The sequence below is a fragment of the Neopsephotus bourkii genome, unplaced genomic scaffold, assembly GCF_033783945.1.
Source record: "Neopsephotus bourkii isolate Nb327-2 ecotype Australia unplaced genomic scaffold, CSIRO-AGI_Nbou_v1 NB_1542, whole genome shotgun sequence".
In the NCBI taxonomy this organism is placed as follows: Eukaryota; Metazoa; Chordata; class Aves; order Psittaciformes; family Psittacidae; genus Neopsephotus; species Neopsephotus bourkii.
In genome coordinates, this window is record NW_026902018.1 from 1,295,095 (window position 1) to 1,322,385 (window position 27,291).

A 27,291-nucleotide genomic window follows, 5' to 3' on the forward strand; every position below is an offset into this window, starting at 1 on the left:
GGACCCCCGGCCCCGCTCGCACCGCCGACGCCTCACCCCAGGTCCCGCCCACCCCGGCCACTTCCGCTCGGAGCCGGAAGCGCCGTTCTCCGGCGGGACGTGGCTGCCGGTACCGGGGGCTCGGGGGCTGCGGCGGGTTCGGGGCAGGGTGAGCGGGCTGGGGGGCAGCGGGCTGTGGCTTGGCCGGCGGTCAGCCGAGGGGCGTCCGGAGCAGCGGGGGCTCGCGGTGGGGCTGGCAGGGCCTGGCGGCCGCGCTGGGCCGGTGGCTGGAGCGGTTCTCGGGGCTACGAGCGGGTGGCTGGGCCGGGGGTGTGCTGTGCCGGGTTGGGACCTGAGCGGGGGTGTCTGCTGCTCCTGCCCGGGGTCCCTGAGGGGAGAGCGCGGGGAAGGCGAGCCCTGGAGCCCCCGAAGAGGGCCAGGGCTTGGCCGCGCTCCCCAGCAGCGTGTCCCGCCGCAGAGCTGCTGCTGGGACCTGGGGTGGCAAACCCTCTGAGGTGCCCGGCAGCGTGCAGCTCCCGGCGGGTCCCCGGCCTGTGCCTGGTGGGACGGCAGTGCAGGGAGTGCTCCTCATCCTGTGGAAGTAAGTTTCCTGGCAAAAGTCTGGTTCCCTGTGAGGGTGCTGAGGCGCTGGCACAGGGTGCCCAGAGAAGCTGTGGCTGCCCCATCCCTGGCAGTGCTCAAGGCCAGGTTGGACACAGGGGCTTGGAGCAAGCTGCTCCAGTGGAAGGGGTCCCTGCCTGTGGCAGGGTTGGAGCTGGAGGAGCTTTAAGGCCCCTTCAACCCAAACCAGGCTGGGATTGTGTCTCAGGGCTCTTTGGCTCATATGCAATGTGCCTGCATCATTAATCACGTCCCTGTAGTTGAGACCAAAGCTCGTGGGTCAGGAAAAGCATATGATAGTGATCGGGAGTGATCGTCTGTGCTGAGGATATTCCATGCTTGGGGTTATCCTCTTCTCCAGCTGAATGTGCTTTTGCCCAGGGTCTACTCTCTTCCAAGATGTTTTTTACTTGGAATGGAGACTCCGATGGTTTGAATTGAGACATTTTTCCTCTTGTTGCCAACACACAGGCCTGTGCAGTTTTCAGGCTGACTCCAGAAGTTTTAGGAGCCAAATTAAATGTGTTATGAGAGGAAAACCAGCGATTCTGTTGGGGTGGATTTTTTTCATGGAGAAATTATCACGAGAATTGAAACCACTCTTGTTAATACCTGAACTTCTCTAACAATGCACATAAGGGATGTGCTTTTGAATCGCCCTCACCTTTGACTCGCTGTTAATTTTAGGAAGGACATGGCAATCATTGAGCCTAAAAGTGCTGTTGGAACTGCAGTCGTGGTTTGGTGAGCAGGTGGGAGGTGGTAGGGGAGGGCAGGCTGTGCTTTGCAGGCTCACCCTGGGCACTCTATCTGGAGGAGTGCTGAGTGCTTCTGCCACGTAAGCACCAAAGCTATTCCTTTAATAGTATGTTGGCAGACTGTGTTTGGTTGCCTCTCCTGTTTGGACTGTCAGGAGATAGACTGTGAGTATTAAAGAGACAGCAAAAGCCGAGAGTTGAGCCCAGTTCTTCAGGAGCCAGGTTTAAATAGGAAGCTTTTATATTAAACAGTGCTCCCATCTGGTTTTTATTGTCCTGGATGATACCTGGGGCCTCTCACTGAGGAACAGGGCTGGAAGTAGAGCACCACGTTACAGGCTTCTTCTGAGGTGTGTGCAGGTGGCTTCTGGGTGTTCCCTCGAGGTTTGGCATTTGGGTGGTGGATGAATTGCATAAATCCATCTCCAGGCCCTGTGTGGTACAGGAAGGCTCTGTGTGTGTAGCTTCTTTTGTTGTGCTTTCAGTTGACTGACCTTGTAAAACATACCCTGTGCTGCCTTTGGTCTTCTGTTTGCTGAAGACAGGAACAAGTCATCACGATGCCGGCACTGCCTCTGGATGAGCTCCAGCTGACAGAAAGGGATCCCAAAACAGGGAAGATGAGAACTTTACCAGCACTGGTGAGCTGTCTTTTTCCTGAGAGCCAAAACAAAACCTTTAATAAATAAGCATCTCGTGTTGACGCTTGGGTGAAACTACCCTTTGTCTGGGATACGATGAAAATTGGTTAGCTCACCTGTCACAAGAAGCTTTTTTTGTGGTTTAGTGCATTCAGACAGTTGAGATTTCATTTACCCACTATTGGGGGGGGAAAAAACCCCAACTCGGACTCACTGTGTTCAACATCAACAGCAAACTGTGTCCTCCAGAGCTACTTATTTTGAGGAGCAGCAATGTAAATTTGGCTGCAATAGAGGGAATGCTTTGGGAGCTTTTGCAAGCTCTGTGTGAAGCTTAGCTCTGAGCTATAGCACTGGGATAATTCCATGCACTCCCTGCATCCTGTGACCTCCCACCCTGTGACTTCTGCTTGGTGAAATCAGGAAATTTAATCCATGGTAACCCTGTTCTCCCAGAAAGAAGAGAGAAAGCAGAGGGCCTTGGGGGCACATTGCAGAAGTGGGCTGCTGGCTTGAGGAGGCTCACACATACCTGGGTGTACATGCGGGTTAAGGCAGAGCTTCAAGCTGCTGCCTGCTCTTCAGTGTGATTCTCATTCTAGGCTGGGAGTACTTGGGCAAAGCCTGTTCGGTAACCCTTGGGGGAGGGCAGTGAAATGTTTCTTCTCTCTGTTTGATGGCTGTGTCAGTTTGACTTCATGCAGTGTTGTGAAAGAACCAGGTAGGAGGGAAAAGAGAGTGCAGCCGTGCTTCAGAGGCACAGCACCACGTGGCTGCTGTTTGTTTTGAAGGTGTGGGAGGGCTGCTTTGCAAGGCTTTGTTTAACAGAGTGCATGGAGCAACCTCCACCACATTATGAAGGAAGGCCTGAAAACATTGCTGATAACGAAGGATACAAACCTGCTGGTAACCCACCTCGAGAGATTAGAAAATGGGAAGTTACCGGGGAACTGAGTGGCAAATTGTATTCAAGTGCAATTTTGTGTTGGTTTCCTAATTCAGTGAGCAGTGCACAGGGTAACTGGGCATTCCTATCTCTTGGTCTGTAGTTTTAATACAGTGTTTTGGCTTTCTGCAGCACCCAGAAATAAAAGCAGATCGGTCTTTTGTGCTATACAGACCGCCACCCCTCGCCAGAGACCCTGCTTTAGTGGAAGAGTTCTTGGAGAGAGCCAAATTCATTGCAGATGACCTCAACTGGCTTCTGGCTTTGCCTCATGACAAATTTTGGTGCCAGGTGAGAATTGTTCTGTGGATGCTGAAGAAGGTGTTTCTAGAAACCATAGACTTTAAACCAGTTTCATAAAGACTTGTATATGCTCCTTATGCACTTCATGACATGACCTCCCTGTGAGCCCATACTGGGCACCAGCACTGCACCAGCACCCTCAGTCCTTGGAAGTGTTCACACACCGTGTAGACGAGGTCCTCAGTGCCATGGATTAGTGGTGGCATTGGCAGGGCTGGGGAATGGTTGGACTTGATGAGCTTAAAGCTCTTTTCCAACCGAACTTGATTTTAAGGTTCTGTGTTATTTGTCAAGCATTTTAATTACTGCACCTTAGAGTGCAAAGAAAGTCCCAGTAGATTTTCCCCTGTGGATTTTAAGAGTTTGCTTGTATTTGCTGCCTGTGGGGGCTCCTTTTAGCACTTTAAATCGCTTTCAACTTTAGGTGGCCTTCCCCTGAGCACAGCCTGTGGATGTATGACGTTCTCTTCTTTGTTCCCTTGTTTCTGGCGGTGCAAGGTGATTTTTGATGAGACACTTCACAAGTGTCTGGATTCCTATTTGCGCTTTGCCCCTCGCAAGTTTGATGGGGAGCTGGATTGTCACCCCGAGGTGAGCGACATGCAGAGGGGCCTTCACCGGAGCGTCTTCCTGACCTTCCTCAGGATGTCCACTCACAAGGAGTCCAAGGTGAGGATTTCATTCCCTTCCAGTTGCTCTAGGCTGGGCAGCTTAGGAAAAACACCATCAGAGGAATTAATGGTGTTCTTGTGTGTCCAGCTGCGTTCCTCTCCCTGGCTGTTTTTATCAACCTGTTCACTCTATAGAGATGATAACCATGCAGAGCTGAAGCATCTGAACTATGGGATGGTTTCTGAGGAAGGAGATCCAGGCAGGCAGCTCAGTAATAGCAGGTTAACCACAGGTAGGGCTGTGATACTTCCCTGGAAGAGCGAGCAAGCTGGCCGCTGTGCAGCTGTGTGGCACAGGGGCTTAGTGCCACTTCCTCTGTGCTGTGCTGTGTCACATAACCTGTCCTGATTGTTGGCCTTCCTTGAACTTTCCCCAGGTTTTGGGGACACAGTGAAATTTCTCTAAATTACTGTTTCCTTGGCATGGTAATTGAAAGCCACACTGAGCCCTCATCATGTGAGTGCAACTCCCATCGGGAGCTGTGGAATTTTCACAAGGCCTGTGGGCAGGATGGGTGAGTGAGCAAGGTGCCTTGTGTTTAAGCAATTACTCCTTGATATCCTCTGCTCATGGTGTGTTATTTAGTGCTGTATTGATTCTCTTGATTGTCACAATGGTGATGTTCAGGATGTTTTGAGGAAAGCTCTTGGAGTGGGGGGTGGGAACAGGTAGAAGGAATGCTGGAGCCTGCAGCTGGCACCACTTCAGCAGCAGCACTGACACCTCTGTGGTGTCTTTCATTCCATGAGCTGATTAGATCTTACCCCTCCAGTGAGGCAGTGAGCATCTGACACCATGTTATACTTGAGTAACTGGAAGAGAATAAATAGTCTGTTGTCCTGCAGGCAGGCAGCAGGAGCTCTGGAAGTTGGCCCCAGCCAGCAGTAAGCCCTGTCCCTGAGCTGAAGCAGGGAACGTGTGTGCTTCCTTTCACTGAGATTGGACATACTCACCACCATAGGCACATTTTCATCTAAAAAGCCAAAGTCACAGTTTAGCTTGCGTGTTTCTCAGTGTCAGAGGCACTTGTCATGTGGAATTTTAGCCGAAATTCCTGCAGTGTTGAGAGTCAGGTGGCCCTGTTGCAGTGTTCCAGCAGTCAGGATATAGAGCTGCAGTTCCTGGGTTTGCTTCCTACTTGTCAATGATGCAGTTGTCTTCGGTGCCTTGACTCTTTCAGGGTACTACTAACCTCAGGCTGGGATCTCAAGGGTGTTTTTCAGTGTTGGTGCCAGTGAAGCTGTTCCTGTGCCTGGTTACTCATTCCTACACCTGGGTTGAGGCATTCTTTTGTCAGCTCTTTGGCCCTATCATGAGCCAGGTTGGGAGCTGAATGAGCTGTAGGAGCTTTTGCTTTTAACTGTTAAGTTGGTGGGTTTGCTTCATGTGGATGGGCAGTGTCGTGGCAGTGACAAGCAGTGGGGATGTGGGACAGAGGGTGCTGCAGAAGCTGGTGTAAGCAGAGTTGCTGCCTTCTATGAAACAAAATCCTGAATACACTTTTGAGAGATGTTTTCACAGGTGCCATTATAATGCTGGAGCTCTTGCAGAGCAAGATATGAATTATCCTTTAAATTACTGGGTTTGGTTTTTTTATTTTGCAGGATCATTTTATCACCCCTTCTGTCTTTGGAGAAATTATTTACAATAACTTCCTGTTCGACATCCCGAAGATTTTGGATCTCTGTGTGCTTTTTGGGAAGGGAAATGGTGTCCTGCTCCAGAAGATGATCGGTTAGTTAAAGCCAAGGAGCAACATGTTGCATTTTGGCATTTTGCTTACTTGTAGAGTGGCAAGTGGGGGTTTATACCAGTGTAACTGCTCTGGAAAGGAATTGTTCAGTGGCAACTAGAATCTGTAGTTTCTGCTTCAGGTTACTTTAGTTGTGACCTTCATTGATGTCATTGAAAGCACTGTGTCCTGCTGCTTAGCTGTCCTGAGCTGGGCTGAGGGCATGAGGGCTTTGTAAAATCCTCATAGAGACAGGAAGGGGGAAAACAACTCAGCTAGTGAGCAGGGAGGGAGGAGGGTCTGAAGATGGGCACAGTCTGACTGCTCACATGAGTGTTCATAGAGTTGGGAGCCATGGGGAATGTGCAGTGTGAGGTAATCTCTGGTCTGTGAAGCAGAACTTGAAGTCTCAGTGCAGACCTTGATTTGTGGAGTACCTTCAAACCGCAGAGCAGTCAAAGCATTGCTCAAGCTGTGCTTATCACTACATTTCCCTGCTTCTGTACAGCCAGTCTGGCCAGTGCATATGAAGTAACACAGCCATACTCACTGTATAATGAACGTGGTGGCACATTGGTTTAGCTGCTGCACTTACCCTGTGCTCCCTTCACAAGGGAACCACTTGTGATCTTTAACATCCACCTGAGCAGATGGAAGAGAACCTGACTATGGATGAAGTGAGCTCTTCTACCTGAATTCTAATCCACATTGTCTGCCATTCATGCAGTGAGACTTTGTTCTTCCTTTAGTAGCTATTTTTGTTTCATTGCCACATTGACTAACATGAGCTCCTGTGATGCAGCCAAATTGCCAGAACAGAAAAGCTTAGATAAACCTTTGCATTTTTTAACCCCTTTATCCTCTTTCAGTACCTTCCACTCTGAATTCACCTGCCAAGCCTCAGAGGTGGCCAGGAGGCATGACAGGATAGGTATTTCCCTTTCAGAGGTGAAGCTTAGATTACCTGGCTCTTAAAACAGTCCAAAGAAGACCCAAGTGTGTGAAACCTCATTTGAATTCTGCATATGCTCAGCACAGTAATGCTGCATGGAGGTGACCCGTGATTTGCTCACCTGATTATGTTGTGCCAGTAATGGCACAGCAGTTCTGGTGTGTAATTCAGAACTTGATCAACTTCAGGTTCTTGTCGGGGTATAAATTGTTCTGAAACCTGTCTCGTAACTCTCACCCGTGCTCTGCCCTTGCATAAGGACATTAGCTCTTGTTAATTTTCATGGTCTGAACAGTAACTCACAGGAAAACAGGCAGCCTCTGGGCTTACTTGCTGAGGATTTATGCTGTGCTGTTAATCAGTGGAGTATTTTGTAGAGATAATGAAGCCCTGGTAATACAATAGCAGGTATTGCTGAAGCCTCATTACCCTGAAGAAATATTCTGCAGAACACTTCCCAGTGCATGCTGAGCTCTTCTCAGTAATTGAAAGTCAGTGCCAGTTGTCAAATACAGGAAGCAGGAATGTTCAGGGGTAGTATTTGTGTTGTTCATTGATCCAGCCTTTGGAGGAATCACCTTGCACCTCCTTTGCTCTGCTCTGATGAGCATATCCTTGTTACCAGTCCTGCAGTTGCACTGGTGAGTTGACAGCAGCCCTATCAGTCAGACTGAGCAGGAGTGGAGGAAGAAGCCTTGCCTGTGTCCTAAATGGGTATTAGCTGGATTGGGAGTGGGGCTATCAGTACAGTACTGTACTGGGGTATCACCAGTACATCTGCTGATGCGCATTTGCTCATTGCCATGTACGTCTGAACTAATGGGAAATGGTCTCTTTTCTCCCATTTCTCTTCTCAGGAAATATATTCACCCAACAACCAAGTTACTTCAGTGACCTAGATGAAACTCTGCCCACTGTCCTCCAGGTACTGCTCTGCTGCTCATCCCAGGGCTGGGATTTCCTCTGGAAATGTGGCACAGCTGAGAGGGTGGAATGGAGCAAACGTGGTCATAGGCAGGCAGAATGCATTTGCTAATGCTTACTTTCTCGAGTTGATGCTAATGTGCCTCAGGCAGGTTTGGAACCTTTGTCTAAAACTGTGTTTTGGTGACGATTTCCTATGGCCTTCCTTCAGCTTCTGCCTTCTCTGCAGTTAACCTGAAGGAATGTTCATTAGGCACCTCAAAAAGTATTCCTTGTATCCCCCACCCATCCCAAGTGGGGGAAGCACTGAAACTTAAACCAGCAAAGTAGAGACCATAGACATGTCTACTTGACATAGTGGAATGGGTTAGTATTAGCACTGCAGCTGCTCAGGAGTAAATGGAATTCTTTGGAAAGGGATGCATTGCTGCCATACAAAAGCTGTTTCGTACCTCTCCATGTCTAAGCTTTCATTTTTATGAGCAGCTTTTATATTCCCCAGACTCAGCAAGTGGGATTCATATTTAACCTGAGGGAGAAATCGAGGCGCTTTGACATCTTTATAGCCTGAAAATGTCATATTTATGTCCTCAAAATAAACAAACCCAAGATACCATTTACCCCAAGATGCCAATAATATCACTTCTTGAAAGCCCACATCCTTTTTTCCCGAGTGCTAAGAAACTGTTAGAGGTAAATTCCAGAGGTGATACCTTCTTTAAAAGATACCCTAGGATGCAAGTCCAGACCTTCAGTGCATCAGTGGGAGGGCAGGAGAGACTCCAGGTGCTTTCTGTGATGCACCCTATTGGAGCAGTGTCTCTGCAGAGCACTGGTTTCTTGGCTGTGTGTGTTGGTGACCACTGCAGGGTCATGCCTCTGCATCTCAAGTGTGTGGATGTAACAGAGATCACTGATCCAGAAAACTACTGATGTGCTTACACTGTCACTGACAGGGGCTGATACCTGTGCAGGTTCAGGAGCCTACGTGCCCTCTAGAATAGCAATATTAACCCCAAGTATGCAACTTGAGCACCTTCAGCTGCCCATTCATAGGTCTCAGGGAGGAGAGCTTGCCAAATCTCTCAAGGTACAGGTGCAGAGAGCTGCTTTTGATTTGGTCCTACCCCACAGGATGTTTGCAATCCAGGACCTAATTCTGTCAGCCTCTCCCAGACTCTTTGGTTATAAACAAGAGCCACAGACTCTGTCCTGGCAGCCTGCTCACAGGAAGGCTGTGGGACTAGCTCGCAAGCAGGAGCTCACATGGTATTAACTTTGCAGTTGTCCCACTGCAAATAGGGGTTCTGGGTGGCGTCCCAGTGTTGTTGCTGCCTGGTTTTTCTCACCCAGCTAAGATCTGGCTTTGAATCATAGAATAGTTCAGGTTGGAAAGGACCTTAAGATCATCCAGTTCCAACCCCCCTGCCATGGGGAGGGACACCACACACTAAACCATGGCACCCAAGGCTCTGTCCAACCTGGCCTTGAACACTGCCAGGGATGGAGCATTCACAACTTCCCTGGGCAACCCATTCCAGTGCCTCACCACCCTAACAGGAAAGAATTTCCTCCTTATATCTAGTCTAAACTTCCCCTGTTTAAGTTTGAATCCGTTACCCCTTGTCCTATCGCCACAGTCCCTAATGAAGAGTCCCTCCCCAGCATCCTTATAGGCCCCCTTCAGATACTGGAAGGCTGCTATGAAGTCAAATTAGCTGTGATCCCTATCTTGGCATCACAGCCATATGCAGCTACACTTAGCTACTTGCAACCTGCATGGAGTTTCAGAAGTGCAGTGTGGCCCTTCCTGCTGTAGCCTGTGAGAGTCTGTTGCAGCTTCCACCTTACACAGCTCCATATTGAATGGAAACAGTCCCAGCTTGCATACATGGTCACAGCAGTGATTGTTAACAAGGTAAAGCATCTCCTGCTGCCTTCCCTGCCTGTTTTAACACCGCTCCCTTCTCTTGATGTAGGTGTTCAACAATATTTTGCAGCAGTGTGGTTTGCAGTGTGAAGGAGCCTCTGCTGAGCCCCAGAAACTGGAAGAAAAAGTGAATGTGACTCCAGGAAACATGCCCCTGCAGGTAGAACTGCTGCTTCTTGCCCTTTGCTGTTTGCTGTCCTGCAGACTGAGCAGTCTGGGGAGCACTGCGACCACAGAGGGTCATTCTGTTCCCAGACACGGGTGGCTCATGCAGCACATGGTTCCCTGTCATTAGTTCACTGTTTGTCATATGACTTAATGATAAAGTCTTCCCACCCTGAGCTGGTTGCTTTCTTCTTGTGCATTTCAACCATGTCCATTGTATCGTGGGTTCTTTCTAAACCTGCCATCTCTTTCCCTTAACCAGCTTGTAGGTAACTTAACTTACTGGTAGCTGAGAGAAGGCTCCACAGAGCCCTGGCAGTGGCCAGAGTTGGTTTGGCTTTAATTCAGAAATGTCTGTTTAACAAAAGTACTTTAGTTCATTAAATAGGGGGTTTTAGTGCTGGGTGCTGCACAAAGACAGGCCCCATGTCAGTGAGCATGCTCTGCAAAGTCTTAATACAGCTTGTGTGTGGGAGTTGTTGCAGCTACCCTGGAAATGCATCTTGCACTGAAATGGACCACTGAAATCATCCCTTTAATTCCTGTGTTACTGCTATGTAGTGCTTCTAGCTAGATGGGGAGCAATACTATATGTGGAGGAGGATATATGGAGGTCAGAGCTGCTGTCCAAAACAGGATATATTGAGGATTCTTGTAATTTCACAGTGTCTTGAATGTGAGCGAGCTGTGGGGATTGCATCATAAATCGTTAAAGGACAGAAGTTCTAGTATGGACATTGTCTCTGCCTCTAGACCCATTAATGTGTCATGTGTTTATAATTCATAGCAGACTCTTTGTGCAGTCAGAAACAAGGCTTGGTCTGAACGTGGTGTGTCCCTGTTGGTTGTGTTGTGTTCCTGGGAAAACTTGCCTGCCTCTTCTCTCAGTAATTGCTCTTTCACTCTCAGGAGCTGAAGGACATTGTGCTGTACTTATGTGACACCTGCACGACACTCTGGGCGTTCCTCGATATCTTCCCGTTGGCCTGCCCGACCTTCCAGAAACATGAGTTTTGTTACAGGTACATCTTGGCCTCCAGACAGAGCTGGGCTTGGGGAAGTAAAAGTACTGAATATTCTGTTGTGTCCTGGCCCAGCCCCTTCACCGCTAGCACTTTAATCATAAGTCAGCCTGGTTTGGGTTGAAGGGACCTTAAAGCTCCTCCAGCTCCAACCCCTGCCACGGGCAGGGACCCCTTCCACTGGAGCAGCTTGCTCCAAGCCCCTGTGTCCAACCTGGCCTTGAGCACTGCCAGGGATGGGGCAGCCACAGCTTCTCTGGGCACCCTGTGCCAGTGCAACTGGAGACAGTGAGGTTCACAGTGACAGGAATACAGAGTGATAAAATAATGATTATAGGGACGTCTGGAGCTTGTCTGCTATCTATGTACCTTCCTCATTATCCTTGAGTGATCCTAGAGCCAGGCAACCATGGTGGCTTCAAAACCTACTAAACGGTACTTGGTGGGGTGGAGAGGGCAAGGAGAAAAGAGTTGTAGATAAAAAGGGCTTCCTGCTGTAGGGCCTGAAGCAAGGGAAATGTAATGTATTTCAGAGTGATAGTCCATCGAGGTCTGAAAAGAATTGCTTTTACTTGATGCTCTGCATGAGGTTTATGCTAGAGAATATTACTGAGGTTTGGCAGAAGCTGAGTGCCTGGGAGAGAATGCCAGCTGGGTTGGCAGCTAATTCCCAGCCCAGCTCTGGATCACAGTGGTGATGAGTCAGGTTGGTTTCCATGACCAGACAGCAGAGTGTGTTCCCACAGAGGCTGCAAGTCCTTGAGTGGCACTTACCCAGCTTGCTCCAGCTGTTTAATCCCCCAGACCATCTTGTAGAGTCTTGCCTTTGGTTAGGAACCACTGAAGTGTCAATTTATTGTCCTTATTTCCCAGTTTTGTTTGCTTGGGAACAAGCACATGTTTGTCTTTTGCTTTTGTTTCCAATTGTGTTACAGGCCTCTGAAGCAGCACAGCTGCTGGTGGTTTATGGACCGTAGGTTGAGTAATGCTGCTCTGGGGGGTGTGGGTGTCTGTCCTCCTTGGGTGTTGTGGTCCAGTTGGTTATTGAAGGCCCAGCAGATTGGTGGAGTGCTGGTGGCTGTTTGAGTTGGTGAGCAGCACAGCTTCCACGCTTGGTTACTCACAGGGGGAAAGCCTTTTGCTTTCAATTCTACTGATGATGTTAGAGATGTGCTAAAATAGTCTTGGTCTCTGTGCAATGGGACAACAGCAACATTCTCATTACTTCTCAATATGGACTAATGTCTGGGGCTCTGGAGCATGGAAAGGGAAACTGATCTACGTGTCATCCTCCTGGAACCTCTGTGTGGCTGAATCCATCTGCTGGCACTTGCTCATTTCTCTCCCTGACTAAAAGTATCAATGAGAGCTTCTGCTACATTTGCCTCAAGGATACTCATTTAGCATGTTTGGCTCTTAATAAGAGACATAGACATAATGTTCCTAATGGAGCCTCGGCCCATCAGTTCAGCTTGGCTCTCCTGCACAGTGCTGCAAATTGTGATTTGTAACAGCCAGCTACTGAGGAAGCTGCACTGGCTGTTAGTCTGCATCTCTTGGGGCTCTGTCCCTAAAGGAAAGAGTCTGTGTGGGCTGCCTGGCATAGAAAATGTGAAACTGGACCAAGCTATCTTTCTTTGTTTCCTCCCTGTGGCATCCTATTGCAACGTGCTGTTAGGCTTTCTGCATATTGAATACCTTCACCCAAGTGCCCACCTAAAGCAGAGCTGAATAGGAAGACCAGTAAGAGTTTATTGGAAATCGTACCCAGTTTTGTATCTGGTTTTAGCATAGAGCAAGATAGGGCCATGAGGATATTGGAAGGGAAGGGGGTGCTTCAGGATGGGCTAAGCATATCAGCTCCCTGCAGTTTGCAGATCTGTGTTTGGGATGTTTCTCAGTTGGGCAGACTGTGCTTCTCTTCAGTAGTGTGGTGATGTTCACAAGCAGTTCTGTGCCTGCACCTTCAAAGATACCTCGATGACCTCAGGGTGCTGCTCTGCATAGAATCCCAACCTGGTTTGGGTTGAAGGGACCTTGCAGCTCCTCCAGCTCCAACCCCTGCCATGGGCAGGGACCCCTTCCACTGGAGCAGCTTGCTCCAAGCCCCTGTGTCCAACCTGGCCTTGAGCACTGCCAGGGATGGGGCAGCCACAGCTTCTCTGGGCACCCTGTGCCAGTGCCTCAGCACCCTCACAGGGAAGAGCTTCTGCCTAAGAGCTCAGCTCAGTCTCCCCTCGGGCAGGTTCAAGCCATTCCCCTTGGCCTGTCCCTACAGGCCCTTGGCAAAAGCATATTTGCTCCTGTTTCAGGGCACAAATAATAATGGTATAATGCCAGTGAATGCTAATGAAATGAGCAGTTTGACTTGTCTTTTAGCAAATGACTTTTGAAGCCTCAGGTGACAGTTACTGTTTTGTTGCCCCTTCCTACAGATTAGCTTCGTTTTATGAACTGGCAGTTCCTGAGCTGGAAGCTGCAATCAAGAAAAGGCACTATGAGGACAACAGGTGAAAGTGGGTGCAGGGGCTTTCCCTCTTCTGTTCAACAGGACTCTCCAAGGGCTTAGTTAAGAATTCACTTCATGCTGCTTTACTCACCTGCACAGTCTCTCTGTCTTTTTTATGCTGCTTCAAAGAACTCCAGGGAGATGACTTTTCTAATTCCAAATTTCCCTGGGCAGTGGGGTGACTAATGAGTTCTTGCATTGCTGTCTGAGAAGAATTTGATGGGAGATGCATTCCAGTTATAACAGAGCATGAAAACAGGAACAATATCTCTGTGTAGATTGGTCTCATTTTAAGGCACAGGCTGTGCTGGTACAGTTGAGATGTCTTTGTCTAGATGGTGATTGAGACCAGCGTTTAGTGTATGGATTTTCATTCATAACTAGGAAATGGCTCTGATGTCTGGTCCTTGCAGCAAATAAATGTTTCTGCTAATGAAATCCCCCCTCTGGAGGGTTAACTCTGGAGCAAAGGTTTGTTAAAGATTCACATTTCTTGTGCTGATGCTAATAGTGTCTTTTTACTCTCCCTGAAGTGTCTTTGCTGATTTGTGGAGGAGAATTTCACATTCCAGAAAGAAGATGATAGAAGCTTTTCACATCCTAATAAACCAAACCTGTCTGCAGCCCATCTTAGAAAGCAGGTATTGGCACTGGGACCTGTGGTACCAGCCAGTTATTTGATTGCTATTGAGGGGAGATTTGCTGGAGAAAATGAATGGATGTTGCTATTTTTATTGGGGTTGTAGCCATATACTTTGGCTAAGATCAGAAGTCTGTTGTCCTGCACAGCAGGAATGTTCCAGAGGAAGCTGTATCCCAGTAGAGTGGGATGATGCTGTGGTCCAGCAAGCTTTCTGACCTCAGCTTGTGGCTAAATTGCACATTCTAAGGGTGTGTGTAGGCACCTTGACTGAGACACCACAGTAAAAGTGATGCAGTGTTGCAGATCACTGAAAACACTCATTTTAAATCTTGATACTGGTGCCTTTACCTGGTTCTTCCCCCCTCCTCTTGTGAAAGTTGTTAGCTGATAACTCTATGAGTAATTTGAAATTGAAGGCAAGTATAACTGTCTCTGTGTTATAGTAGAGAAATGAAATAGCCCAAAATCACGCTGCATATTGGGGATGGAGCCAAGAGCCTGGATCTGGATTGCAAGGCCAGTGCTCCCCTGGGCTGCTCTCTTTGCCTGTACATGTTACAGGGTTTGAAGGTTGCTGCAGCCCATGTTCTGCTTGAATATTTGCCCTCATTTGATATCAGTAGAGTTGTCCAAGAAGATGAGGAGGGTCTGTTGGTGGAATTCCTTATGGGAGACCTGGATTTGCTTCCTTGACTTTTCTAAAGAACTGCCTTTTCCCCAGCACTGATGTACTGCAGAGAGTGTTCAGTTTGGCTGTGGGCTTGCTGCAGCAGCAGCAGTTGGAGGTTTGGGTGTCATAACACACAGGCTGCAGTAGGAATTGGTTTGGCCTGTGTTGTTACCCAGGTGAGCACATACTTTCTGGGAGCTTCACTGCTATAATCCCAAGACATATGATAAGAGCACAATTACAAAAGCACTACACACCCTGTTGTGCTTTATGCAAGTCTGGGGCATGAAAGCATGACTTGTAAAGTCTGTCTCAAGTCTTGTATTTCTAACTGTGATACAGCTGTAGACACAGCTGGCTGAAGAGTTTGCTGAAGCCAAAGAAGAGCCATAGAACAGTTTGGGTTGGAAGGGATCTTCAAAGCTCATCTAGTTCCCACCCCCTGCAATGAGCAGGGACATCTTCAACTAGAGCAGGCTGCTCAGAGCCACATCCAGCCTAGCCTTGAACGTCTTCCAGGGATAAAACTTGTTTCCATTTGACCCTTTGCTCCTCTGAAAGCCCCAAAGGGGTCTGAAATTTATTTTCAGCTGGGGTTTTCCCTTGATGTATGAGCATGACTGAGGGGGAATGTGGAGGTTGTGCAATGCTTACCACCAGTTGTTCACTCTGTGCCATTGTGTTCTGCAGCTGTGAGAACATTCAGCCTTTTATTGAGGAATTCCTGCAGATCTTCACTTCAGTGCTTCAGGAAAGGAGGTGAGTCTGGCTGCAGAGAGACCCAAAGGGAGGGTCAGCTTGCCTTCCTCTTCCATTCTTTACAATAGAATTGCCCGAGACATTATTATGAGGTATTATGATACATTTGGGAGTTAGAAATCATTCTGACTAGTTGGGAGAGCTGCTGTGAGAGGATTTCACACTGCAGTGCAGCCTTTACTGTAAGGTGAGGAGGGTGTTGCATGACGCTGGAGAATGTTATTCTTTGCTCTCTTTAATCCAGGCTTTCAAAGGGGAGGATAGCAATTTAGCCATTAGCTACCTGGACAGCTTAGACTATTATTACTGATCTCTGCTTTTCAGCTGGGGTGACCAGAACAGAAAAGTGTTTAGTGCTGATGCTGCAGGTGCAAAGTGAGTAAGTGGCAGAACTGGGAATTCAATCTTGGCCTCCCAAGGGTGCTGTTCTGATCATGTTCAAACATAAACTGTCTTTTCTCTGTAATGTGGCACTGGGTCTTCACATCCTGAGGAGTGTTGCAGGGGTCTGGTGGCTGGGGTGGGGATGGTGAAGTCTTGCTGTAGAGTAATGGGAGCATGATGAGACCTGGCAATGGATGCTGGAATCCAGTACTGGGTGAGGGGTTAGAAGTATTCCTACCTGAGCAGTGAGGAGGCTGAAGCAGCATGGCAGGGCCAGCAGCGTGTGACAGGGCTGCTGGTGACTGACTGTGACTGATTAAGCTTGCTTCTGGGGTTTCAGATTTCTCCGTGATTATGATAAGCTGTTTCCTGTTGAGGATGATGTCAGCCTGCTTCAGCAAGCATCCTCCACACTGTATCCTTCACCATCACCTTGGGGTTTTGCAGACCTGGCTGCTCTTCAGTTCCTTCATGTCTGTGGCATTTCCAATATTGCTGCCTCTGGTTGAGCTGCAGGACTGGAAATGGGTGATAGAAAGTTTTCCCCTAAAAAAGAAAGGGAAGAGTCATGTGTCTATGGAGCCAGGCTGAGAGAGCTGGGCTGGGGCAGCCTGGAGAAGAGAAGGCTCCTGAAGGGGAGACCTTAGAGCAGCTCCAGTGCTTAAAGGGGCTGCAGGAAAGCTGGAGAGGGGCTTGGGACAAGGGCCTGTAGGGACAGGCCAAGGGGAATGGCTTGAACCTGCACGGGGGGAGACTGAGCTGAGCTCTTAGGCAGAAGCTCTTCCCTGTGAGGGTGCTGAGGCGCTGGCACAGGGTGCCCAGAGAAGCTGTGGCTGCCCCATCCCTGGCAGTGCTCAAGGCCAGGTTGGACACAGGGGCTTGGAGCAAGCTGCTCCAGTGGAAGGGGTCCCTGCCCATGGCAGGGGTTGGAGCTGGAGGAGCTTTAAGGTCCCTTCCAACCCAAATCAGGCTGGGATTCTATGAAGGTTGATTGAGGCACAGGTTTGGGAGTTGCTGAAAATCTCACTGTTTCTTCAGGGTGAGGTCTGAATATGCAGATCTAGAAATGTCCTTAATGGTATCCTCTTAGAGATGAGACCAGGACAGCCTATATCCTTCAAGCAGTGGAAAGTGCATGGGAAGGGGTAGACAGGAAAAAAGCACAAGTCATTAAAGATCCAACACCAGCAGCATCTAACGGAGCATCAGCAATGCTGGATAGAACTGTTGAAGACATGGAAGGGCTCAGGGCTGGATACGTGTCAGAGGATGAGGTGAGTAGACCTGTGTGGACCGGGTCCTGTTCTTTCTGTCCTTACCTTGTTCATCTGTGAAGAGAGGATTGGTTTGCTCAGGTTTGGGGGTTACAGGAGATTCAGTCTCATTTCTTACCTTTGCTAGATTTCAGTGCAGCCCCATGTGCCTTGTGAAATGAGAAGCCACATAAAGCCATACCTTGAGCCTGGCTTTATCTTGGAGCACATTGCCTCTAGCTTCTGTTGGCTTGGGCTTCCTGTTGCTGTGGTGTATTCAAATGCCGTGCCTCATCACTGTAGTTCACGTGTGTATTCATTAATGCACAGTTCATAGGTTATTTGAGGAAGGGGTTCCCCAGAGTGTCCTTGCTGACCCTGGGACAGACAAAACCAGTTGGGTGCTCAAGGCTATGTCATAGACCTTGTGCAGTATAAACGGATTTTGATGATTTCTCTTCTTTTGACTTCTTTGTGATTAAATTCAGATAACCCGGCTGCTGCTTTCCCTTTTCATAACATGCCTCCCTGCCTCCCCTCAGCTGCTGCCTGTCCCCAGTAACACCCTCACTTCTGTTTGGTATCTGCAGTGTGCTGGTGCAGCTGCTGCGCCCATCACCAGGGTCTCAGGGGTGGAGCTGGACTCCCTGATCTCTCAAGTGAAAGACTTGCTGCCAGACCTTGGTGAGGGCTTCATCCTGGCCTGCCTGGAAGAGTACAGTTACAGTGCAGAGCAAGTCATCAACAACATCCTAGAAGAGAAGCTGGAGCCATACTTGGATAAGCTGGACCGAACAATGCCAAGGCAAGGGACAGCTTCTGGCATAGGTTTGATGTCATTTGGGGGTTTTTTGTTTGTGGGTTATCATTTAACAGAGGGCTGGAGCAGCTCTGCTCTGCAGCCAGGCTGAGAGAGCTAGGCTGGTTCAGACTGGAGAAGAGAAGGCTCCTGAAGGGGAGAACTGTGAGGGTGCTGAGGCACTGGCACAGGGTGCCCAGAGAAGCTGTGGCTGCCCCATCCCTGGCAGTGTTCAAGGCCAGGTTGGACACAGGGGCTTGGAGCAAGCTGCTCCAGTGGAAGGGGTCCCTGCCTGTGGCAGGGGTTGGAACTGGATGAGCTTTAAGGCCCCTTCCAACCCAAACCAGGCTGGGATTCTGTGATGCTATGAACATCATGCTTACTGAGGGTTAGACACTTGTAGAGCTCTAAGAAATTGAATGTGCATTTCTGGGGGGTAGGTAGCTGCAGTGAGAGCTTCTCACTGCTATAGCTTTCTGCTCTCATTTGTGTCCCTGCTCAGCATTTCAACAGAGCAGATGCTGGGTTGTGTTTTGTGATGGGGGATAAAAACACTTGTACATTAAATGCTCACTTCAGAACCATTAAAGTTGCATCAGGGGGACACTGGCTAGGGCTGGGCAATAGAATGTGTTGTCTTCAAAAGCTGTTAAAGCTATTTTGCTGCAGAGGTCATGGTCATTGTTGTTAACTCCCAGAGGTCCTGCAGGAAAGGGCATCTTCAGAGGAACTGATTAATCCCAAATTCAACCTGCAGGATCAAATATGGTATTTGACAGGCTCCTGTTTTGTGAGGGAATTTAAACCAGGGAGAGACTGGAGGTGCAGTTCAGATCCATTTTCATCCACCCTCTGACAAGCTTTCCCTGGCTTGTACCTGGGATGCAGGGCTCGTAGCTGGCAGTGGGATTGAGCTGTTGGAGTTTGTCTGCAGCTGCCAGCACATGTTTGTGCTGCACCAGCAGTTTCTGCCTGAGCCTCAGGATGTGAATGTGCTGTTTGTTCACATTTCATGGGGGAATGGGCAGACTGTCTCATTGTGCCATTCAAAAGGAAAGCGTCTCTATCAGGAAAACCATATAAAATATCTTAGTCTTGCAACAATCTTGGTGCTCTCACAGTCACATTTGCTGACTTGGGCGCAAATGGTGGCTGGCTTTTTGGAAGGGTTGGGGTTTTTCTGCCAAGCCAGCAGTTACAGAAGATAGGGCTGGATTTAGTTTTTCTTTCCTGCCTTTTGCATCTTGAAACAAAGCTGTCAGTTCAATAGCAAATGTGGAACTGGGATCAGGGCTGGGTTTAGGAGTGAGCGGAGCAGCGTCTGCAGCCAACAGCTGAGCTCACAGCCCCAACACAATGAATGTAAAAGTAATGCTCCTTTGACTTACAAGTTGAACAAATGTAAGCCTGGAACCCTGGGAGAGAACGGGAGGAAGATAAATATCCTGACATCAACAGCAGCAAATTACTGGAATCTTTTCCAGCATGCAATTCATCATACTTAGTGCCTGGCTTTGCTGAGTCGCTGTTCTGAGACCAGGCAGCCTGGTGACATTCTGTGCTGCTCATGGTTTTACTCATTCTTAAATGAACGAAAGAGTGTTCCTGTTGCTTTCTGTAAGTTGCTTTATTTTGCCCCAAAATATAAGCTTCAGAAATGGTGCCTTTTATCTCACACCAATGCCCCATAGTGGTTGTGCATGTACTACAGGGTGGCTGTGAAAGGAAGGAGTTGTAACCTGTGACCTAGCACCACATAGTGGACCTTGGCATGTAGTGGGTGACTTAGAGGCTGACAAAGACTAACCCAAGGCCTTGGGAAGGAGAGGACTTGGTCTTCCCCAGCTCACCTTTGGTTTTATTCTCTCTTGCTCATTTCTCTTCTACCAGGCAGCTGAAGCCAGACCCGACTCCTCTGGTCACTTCTCGCTATAATGTTTTCCAGGATGATGAGTTTGATGTTTTCAGTAGGGATTCAGTGGATGTTTCTCGGATCCAGAAGGGCAAGAAGTGAGTATAGTGCGCCCTTTATTAATCCTGTCTGTTGGGAGGGATGGTACCTGCAACCTTGCAATTCTGTTTGTCATACAAACCTCCTGCAGGTCTGTGTGGTGGGGGTAAGGGTGAGCAAAAAGGTTTCCCACCTCTTTCTTTGGGAAAGTAACCTGAATTGTTATTACTGGGTTGGTTTCAGTTAGTGGGTTTCCTAATGGATTTTCCTGTGTGTGCTGCTAGAGAGGGCTCTGCCAAACTCCTTTGTAATGTTGGGCTCTTGCTTCTTGGTCTGAAAGTTAAACCTGCACTGAAGAGCAAACCTTGCAGAGCAGCCACCTCTGCGAGCCTGGGGTGACTCAGAACTGAGAGTAAAGAGTGATCTCACTTCAATACCCATCTCTTTCATAATCTGACAGTGCTCAGGGGTGCAGACTACTCTTGTTCTGCTGCTGTAAGCTTCCTGCAGCAGGGCATTTCTTTTGCTTTCTGCCCAGTTTGGCACGTTGTGCTGTGCCATGCTCTGTTCAGATTTAGGTTAGGGCATTGCCCTGCTTGCTCCCGTTGATGTCACCTCTAGAATATCCTTGTTTCAGCTTCTTCTGGAACACTTCAACTTGCCAAGCGTGATCATTACTTTGGTGTGGATTTAAACAGAATGTAAATACAAGTCTGTAAATTGAGCCCTGTGATCCTGGGAGATCCCACTTCAGGTTTTGTTTGCAAAGCTGCACCAGACTCAGACGAAAACTGCTTCTGTCCCCAGGTCCAGTCCAGCAGCCTCTCAGCAGCAGTGCTGTAGTGTTTCTACTTCATTTCTCTCTGGCCAAGGCAATGACTTTGGAGGTGTCCATAGCTAAGAACTCACAGGCACAACCTTTCTCCTCATGGTGTTGCCTTGCTCAGAGTGCAGGCAGTGACTGTCAACAGGAGGCTTGTGTGCTTGGTTACCTCCCATCTCCCCAGAGTCCTGCACATGTGGGTAGTGCTGCAGCAGCTGGACAAGGCCAGAGGGCACTGTCCCAGGTACAGCCAATGTATGGGATAACCCTGCTGGGAGCTCCCTCTGCAGATCGCTTGAAGAGCTTGGAAAGTTGCAAATTCAGCTCTGGGGCAGCAGCACAAGAGGGACGTGGAGCTGTTGGAGCGAGTGCAGAGGAGGCCATGGGGATGTTGCGAGGGCTGGAGCAGCTCTGCTCTGGAGCCAGGCTGAGAGAGTTGGGCTGGGGCAGCCTGGAGAAGAGAAGGCTCCTGAAGGGGAGACCTTAGAGCAGCTCCAGTGCCTAAAGGGGCTGCAGGAACCCTGGAGAAGGGCTTGGGACAAGGGCCTGTAGGGACAGGCCAAGGGGAATGGCTTGAACCTGCCCGAGGGGAGACTGAGCTGAGCTCTTAGGCAGAAGCTCTTCCCTGTGAGGGTGCTGAGGCGCTGGCACAGGGTGCCCAGAGAAGCTGTGGCTGCCCCATCCCTGGCAGTGCTCAAGGCCAGGTTGGACACAGGGGCTTGGAGCAAGCTGCTCCAGTGGAAGGGGTCCCTGCCTGTGGCAGGGGTTGGAGCTGGAGGAGCTTTAAGGTCCCTCCCAACCCAGACCAGGCTGGGATTCCATGATCCCTGAGCTGGGTGGTGGCACCCTGCTCCCGTGGCATTGCCATCTGGCTGCTGCCAGGGAGGCTGTGTCTTCTCAAGCAGTGACATCACTCCTTGGGAATTTGTCATCTCTTTGCTGTGCTGTTCTGTGAGCTCTCAGCATTACCCTCTGACTGCCGGTATTCCTGGTGTCTCTTGGCCTCCCTCAGGCTACATCTTCCTGATGAAACAGTTGTTCTTAGACAGCTTGTGCTTATGTGTAGAGTGGTGCTGCTGCCTAAGCGTGATATGTCCAGAGCCTGTGTGGATAAGCATAAGCAGTTCTGGGCAGGGACTGTTAATGTGAAAGAGAGAGTCATGCCAGGATGAAGAGAGAAACAAGCAGGAGGAGGTGAACATACGAGCATCCATGTGATTCTTTGCTGATCCTTAAAAGTGATCCCACTTGTCTGTGCCTGTCCAGCCATAATTGCTAGCTGAAGTTCTGAACACCATGGGACTAGAGGAGTTATCCCACTGCTTTTCCTGGAACTGGTGCCTGAAACATTTCATTGCAGCTCTTCTGCAGTCATCAGACCAGCTCAACAGGAGACAATTACCAAACACTTAGTCCAGGCTCATGTTGAATACCAGCAGAAGATGTTATCCCAGCTGGGTATGTGTGAACTAACCACACGCTTTGTAGGGCATTTTTGCAGCTAAATGCAGGCAGGTACCAGAGTGAGTCATGGAAGAGAGAGAACCACATCTATCTGTAAGGTTACTGCTTGATCTTCCTAATGAAGATCAGCCTGCTTAGATGACTTCCCCTGGGCTTGCTCTGTGTCACATAAGTTTGTGTGTTCTGGAGTCACTGCAGTCTGTTAGGGACAGGCTCTTTCCCTGTTAATATCCAGATGCCAAAGCACCACCGATGCATGTTCCTCCTGGACTGTGAGGGCTGCAAGTTGTCCTGTGAATACTTGACAATGGAATCCCTCATTGCTGTGCTGTAAGCATGTGCTTGGCTGGTCTGAAAAATGGCACTTCAATGGCTTTATGCTTATGCAGCGTGAGACACAGCATCTTTATAATACCTCTATCAGAATTCTGTTTCTTGGTCTTCCCTTTAAAATGGCTATCATTGACTTGCCCCCTATATTCAGAAAAAACAAATACATGCTTTGAGACAGGTTGAATCAGTCACAAGTCTGCTCTGGTTTGTTCTTTTCCAGTGTTAGTTGTGCTGAGTCCTTGCTGCAGTGCTCATTTTTGGCTCTCCCCATCTATCTCCATAGTTTGCAATCTCTCTCATTTGCAAGCTGAGGTTCTTGGCTGTAGGAGCTCAGGTGTCTGCAGCAGTGACTCTAACACAGGTCCCTGCTTGCGGCTGTGCTGCTACTGCAGTGAGACGATGCTGCAGCAGGGTGTTAGAGGGCACTCTGGGCCTGGCAGAGCTGGGTTGTAGGCTGGAGTCTTCACCCCCACAGCCTCTCATTCAAGATTATTGGGAGTTCTTGTGGTGTTCGAATCTTGGCCTGAAAACTGCAGCTTGAGTATAATTGCATTTGGCCTGCCTAAAAGCTTCCTTTCAGTCTCAAATGACAGTGTTGGTGTCCAGTTCCTGTTCTTATCTGGGCAATCTTGCTGGACTCCTGTTTAAGAATGACTTTGTTCCAAGCCCTGTTGTAAATCAGAAGGGAAATAGGCTTAAGTAGCGCTTATGGAGTTTGAAGTGAGACTTCTGTTCCTCCAGCTGCCACTTACTAACGCGGTGGGGGGGTGAATTAACTTCTCAGGAAGGTTTTTACACACTGTTTCCGTTCCTGTGGAGTGCAGGAGGGAGAAGGACACCACCAGAAGTTTGCTGAACGACAAGCGCCTGGTTGCTGAGCAGAAGGAGCGCTACAGCCAGTACAGGCTGGTGGTGGAGGAGCTGCCTGTGCAGCAGGGAGAGGCTCAGCTCTATGGGGAGGACTATGAGGATGAGTACGACGACACTTATGATGGAAACCAAGTGGGGGCAAATGATGCTGACTCAGATGATGAGCTCATCAGTAGGAGGTAGGTGCTGTGGCTTCAGTGGATGGGAGGGTGATGGGAATGGCCACCTATGGCTCACATAAGCCTGTTCAGCACTGGGTTTTGGCTTCATTCCTCAATGAGGACATGTGTGCTTCAAGCCAGCACTTTCTCTGGTGCTGCCACTTTCCCTGTAACATGCCAGGAGGGAGATCTGGGTCTCGCCTCTCCTATCAGTAGGAGCGTTGCTGTGGCGTGCACCCAGGACATTCTCAGGCTCCCACTTTGTGTGTCTGCAGGACTCAGCCATTCCCTCAGCTAATCAACACATCTAAGAGGGGAATTTGCTCTTGTGTTGAACTTGCACTCAGCAGCACTTCTGCTCGTAGGCAACGCTCCTGCCGTGGGGGAAATGGGCTCTCTGGAATAATGAGGAGTGCAGCTGGTGGTTAGAGGAGAATTGCAGCATTTGGAAAACTGAGCAATGGGGTTCCTGCTCCTTCCAACCCCCTCTGACACCTCCGAGTGCTGACACCTGGGATCCAGTCCTTGCAGGACCACGCAGCACCCTGCACAAGGACAGGCAGCTGGGACAGCTGTAGGGAGCAAAGGGTTAGTTTGGGCTGGGGATTGGAGAATATTTGTTCTAGAAATAAGAGCCAGAGATAGAAATCCTGCATTCCAGAAATGCTAAACCAGCTTCTAAAAGTGGCCTTTAAAATTCTGGCATACTACAAAGATGTTTCCCTTTCTAACCTCAATCCAGAATGCATCTTTGGGCTTCCTTTGTCCCTTTCACTATAGTTTTCTCCCTCTCCTAAAGCATGGTGAGGCTTCAGCTTAAATCCTTTAATGGTTTGCCTGTAACAGTGTGGTACTTGGGTCTTTTCCCCCTGTTTCAGGTGCTCAGTGCTTACTGCTCCTAGAGAAAGGCAGGAGGAACAGTGGATGTTCCTGTGGAAAACTAGATCTGTAGGTTTGAAGTAACAAAGACATTTCTGGTTTTACATTTATTTCTGTGACAGTGGGATGGTGGATCTGAATTCCAATAGAATTTAAGCACACACACACACATATATATATATTAAATAAGAGCTATAGGTATGTGGTAAATTCTGCCTCCACCCCCTCGGGCCCTTTGCTGCTCTGTGTGTTCAGGGTGATTCACAAAGCTTGATGGATTTCTCCAACTATTTCTCCCTGTATGAAACTGGAGTAGGGCCCAGCCATAAACCTGGGGCTCTGTGGATGACCACTGAGCAATCCTAGAGGTTCTGGAGCACAGCATTTCCTGAGCATTAATGTTTCTGTCTGAGTTTGAGCTTGGGGTCTGAGGGGTCATCTTTGTACAACAGATGCTCCCTGACTGGTGAGCTAAAGCCTAGCAAAGTTTACTTCTGCTTAGTAATACCTGGGGCTGGGGCTGGATCCCCACCTCCCAGAGGAAGCACTTGTTTCCTGGGAGAAATTCCTTGTGAGGTTTCAGGTTTTTCCTGACCTGCTCCTTTGCAACCATAATTATGTTCAGTAACAACTTCATAGTGAACATTCCCAGTGAAAACATGGGCTCAGCAGTTGTCCGTTGTAAAGGTGTCATTAACTACGGGGTCTCTTTTTATTTGGCTCTTCAGAAAAAGCAGCAAGTCCATGGAACTTGTGGAATGTCATTTCTGGAAGCTGGGATGCAAACCCAGAAGGATGCTGCTGCTCACCTGGTGGCTGCGCTGTCTCCATTGCTGACTGTTTGTGTCTTAATTCTCAGGCCGTTCACAATCCCTCAGGTCTTGAGAACTAAAGGGCAGGATGAAGGACAGGAGGAAGAGGAAGATGATGAAGAGGAGGAGGAGGAAGCTGAAAAGGAAAGAACAAAGGTGATACTTAGTTTGTGGTTGGAGTTGGGTTAATACTTACTGTATGTCTTATCTGCCTCATCTCTGTGGAGAGGTTGCATCTCCTTTATTCCATAGCCAGGTGATGCCAGCAGCATGCTTTGAAGGTCACTAATACTCTGCTGTCATGGATATACTGGCATAGGGATGTTGGTGGTGTTGCTGGCAGAGGGGGGAAGTCTCAGTCATGTTTAGTCACTGACACCAATTCTGCCAGCTCAGCCAGAAGAGATAATGGACAGTGCACTGACTGTGTTCCATGGTCCAGCAGAATCCCATCCTGCTCTAGGCTTTGGCAGGATCTGCTGACTTTACTGACCTCTTCCCTTCCTTCCATGCTAGGACCATTTTGTGCAGGACCCAGCAGTACTGCGGGAGCGAGCTGAAGCCCGGCGCCTGGCTTTCCTTGCAAGGAAGGGGTGAGTAAGCATCAGCCTCTGTGGGGTGAAACAGTGGCTCTGCAGGTGCTAGGAGTTGTTGGAGGGTATCCTGCTCCTTAACACCCCTGTATGTCAGGGTCACTGCCGTGGTGGTGGTAACTTCCTCACCCAGCTTCCACTTCACTGGTGGTTATTCTATCCCATCACATGGGTAGGAACGTCCCTTTATCATACACAGCAGAACCCTGTGCAAGATAGGATCTGAGAGAGCAGAGCTTCCCAGAGCTTGAACGGCTTCCACAGGGGTTCTGGGACAGGAGGTTGTGAATGCTTCATCCCTGGCAGTGTTCAAGGCCAGGTTGGATGAGGCCTTGGGTAATATGGTTTAGAGCGAGGTGTCCCTGCCCATGGCAGGGGGTTTGGAACTGGATGATCTTAAGGTCCTTTCCAACCCGAACTATGATTCTATTTTGGATGTCAGACTTGATGGGTTGAAGGCCACGGTCCTTGTGTGGCTACTGCTGATCTTGGCTGTTACAGAAGCCCTGCAGAGCTGGGCTGGGCCAAGGTTCAAGGCCGGATGCCTGGACTCCTCCTCACACCCACCTGCTTCCTGGGATCGGTGGATTTTTGCCCCCCAAGGTGCAGTGTGCTGCTGGTGATGTCCTTCTCTGTGTACTCCAGGTACAAGCACGACAGCTCTGCTGTGGTTGGGAACGTGAAGGGCCACGGGCAGAACCGGGAGACGGTGCAGGAACGGAGGAAGAAGGAAGCGAACAAAAGCACGAGAGCGAACCACAACCGCCGCGCCATGGCTGACAGGAAGCGCAGTAAAGGCATGATCCCCTCCTGAGAGACTCTTCTGCCTGCTGGTGTTGCATCACCCCCAGCCCTCTGCCTGGGAGGAGGCCGTTGAGCTCCATTCCCTCTGCACTGCCTTAGCTCAGGGCTGTCGTCATCAGTACCTGGCACTTTGGCTCATGTGGAGTTGCAGGTTCTGTGGGTGCTCACAGGAAGGAGCTGCCTCCAGGTCAGAGTGTGTATGCCCCTGGGCTGCACCAGCCCTTCCTTTCCTTTTGTACTATTTATAATTCCGAGAACTTTATTTTCCTATGGGCTCCATGCACTCTCCCCAACACCCAGGTGGGTTTCCAGGCCCCTCCAAGAGCCAGGCTTCCCGGGAACAGCCCTCACAGCTTTCTGCTCTGCTGAAATGCCTTCTCCTGAGGTACAACTGGAAGGCTGGTAGGAAAACACTGGGGCTGTTCCCGTTGTTGGCAGACACAGGGGTTCAGGTGAATAAGACCTGATAAATCTCTGTCCCTCCAGCGAGGTGTGTGAAAACAGAATGTTCAAATAAATGATTTGGATCTTTTAGTTGGTGCTTTAGGCTCTTACAAACCCTATTGATCTTTAACTGGGAGGTACCTCAACAAGCCTTTAATGTGCTGTGCCTGCAGGCAGTGAAATTCACTTGCTGTTTGATGTTGGTTTAGTGTAATGAGATCTGGCTACAGCCACTGAGACGAAAGAGACCTGAAAATCGGGATCAGGGCACCCTAAGCAAGATGCTGTAGTATGGAATTGGAGTTGAAGGCAACAGGGTCAGAGTCCCCAGGGAGCTGCTCCTCAATAACCACTTTATCACACTCTGTGGAGCAGAACTGCCCCGAGCGTCCTGTTTGCTGTTGGAAGGCTGGGAGTTAATAGTAACCAGCAATTTGTGGTTGCAGAAAGGACTTCTCCAGAGGGCTCTTTCATTAGGGAGCTGTTCCCTGGGCA

At 49.2% G+C, this 27,291-nt stretch overlaps 1 protein-coding gene across 1 annotated transcript; it reads left to right on the top strand.

Annotated features, from left to right (window-relative positions):
* ASCC2 (activating signal cointegrator 1 complex subunit 2) lies at positions 1–26,886 on the top strand. The gene is made up of 19 exons (XM_061370489.1): positions 1–109; positions 1,900–1,999; positions 3,078–3,236; positions 3,747–3,917; positions 5,525–5,654; positions 7,462–7,529; positions 9,508–9,618; positions 10,533–10,645; positions 13,081–13,155; positions 13,688–13,795; positions 15,158–15,226; positions 15,951–16,025; positions 16,701–16,884; positions 17,454–17,668; positions 19,553–19,672; positions 23,058–23,282; positions 25,003–25,111; positions 25,472–25,548; positions 26,194–26,886. Exons 2-19 carry the CDS (start codon positions 1,919–1,921, stop codon positions 26,360–26,362), a joined length of 2,259 nt encoding a protein of 752 aa, XP_061226473.1. The 5' UTR covers positions 1–109; positions 1,900–1,918; the 3' UTR covers positions 26,363–26,886.
* Positions 26,887–27,291: the final 405 nt, after the last annotated feature.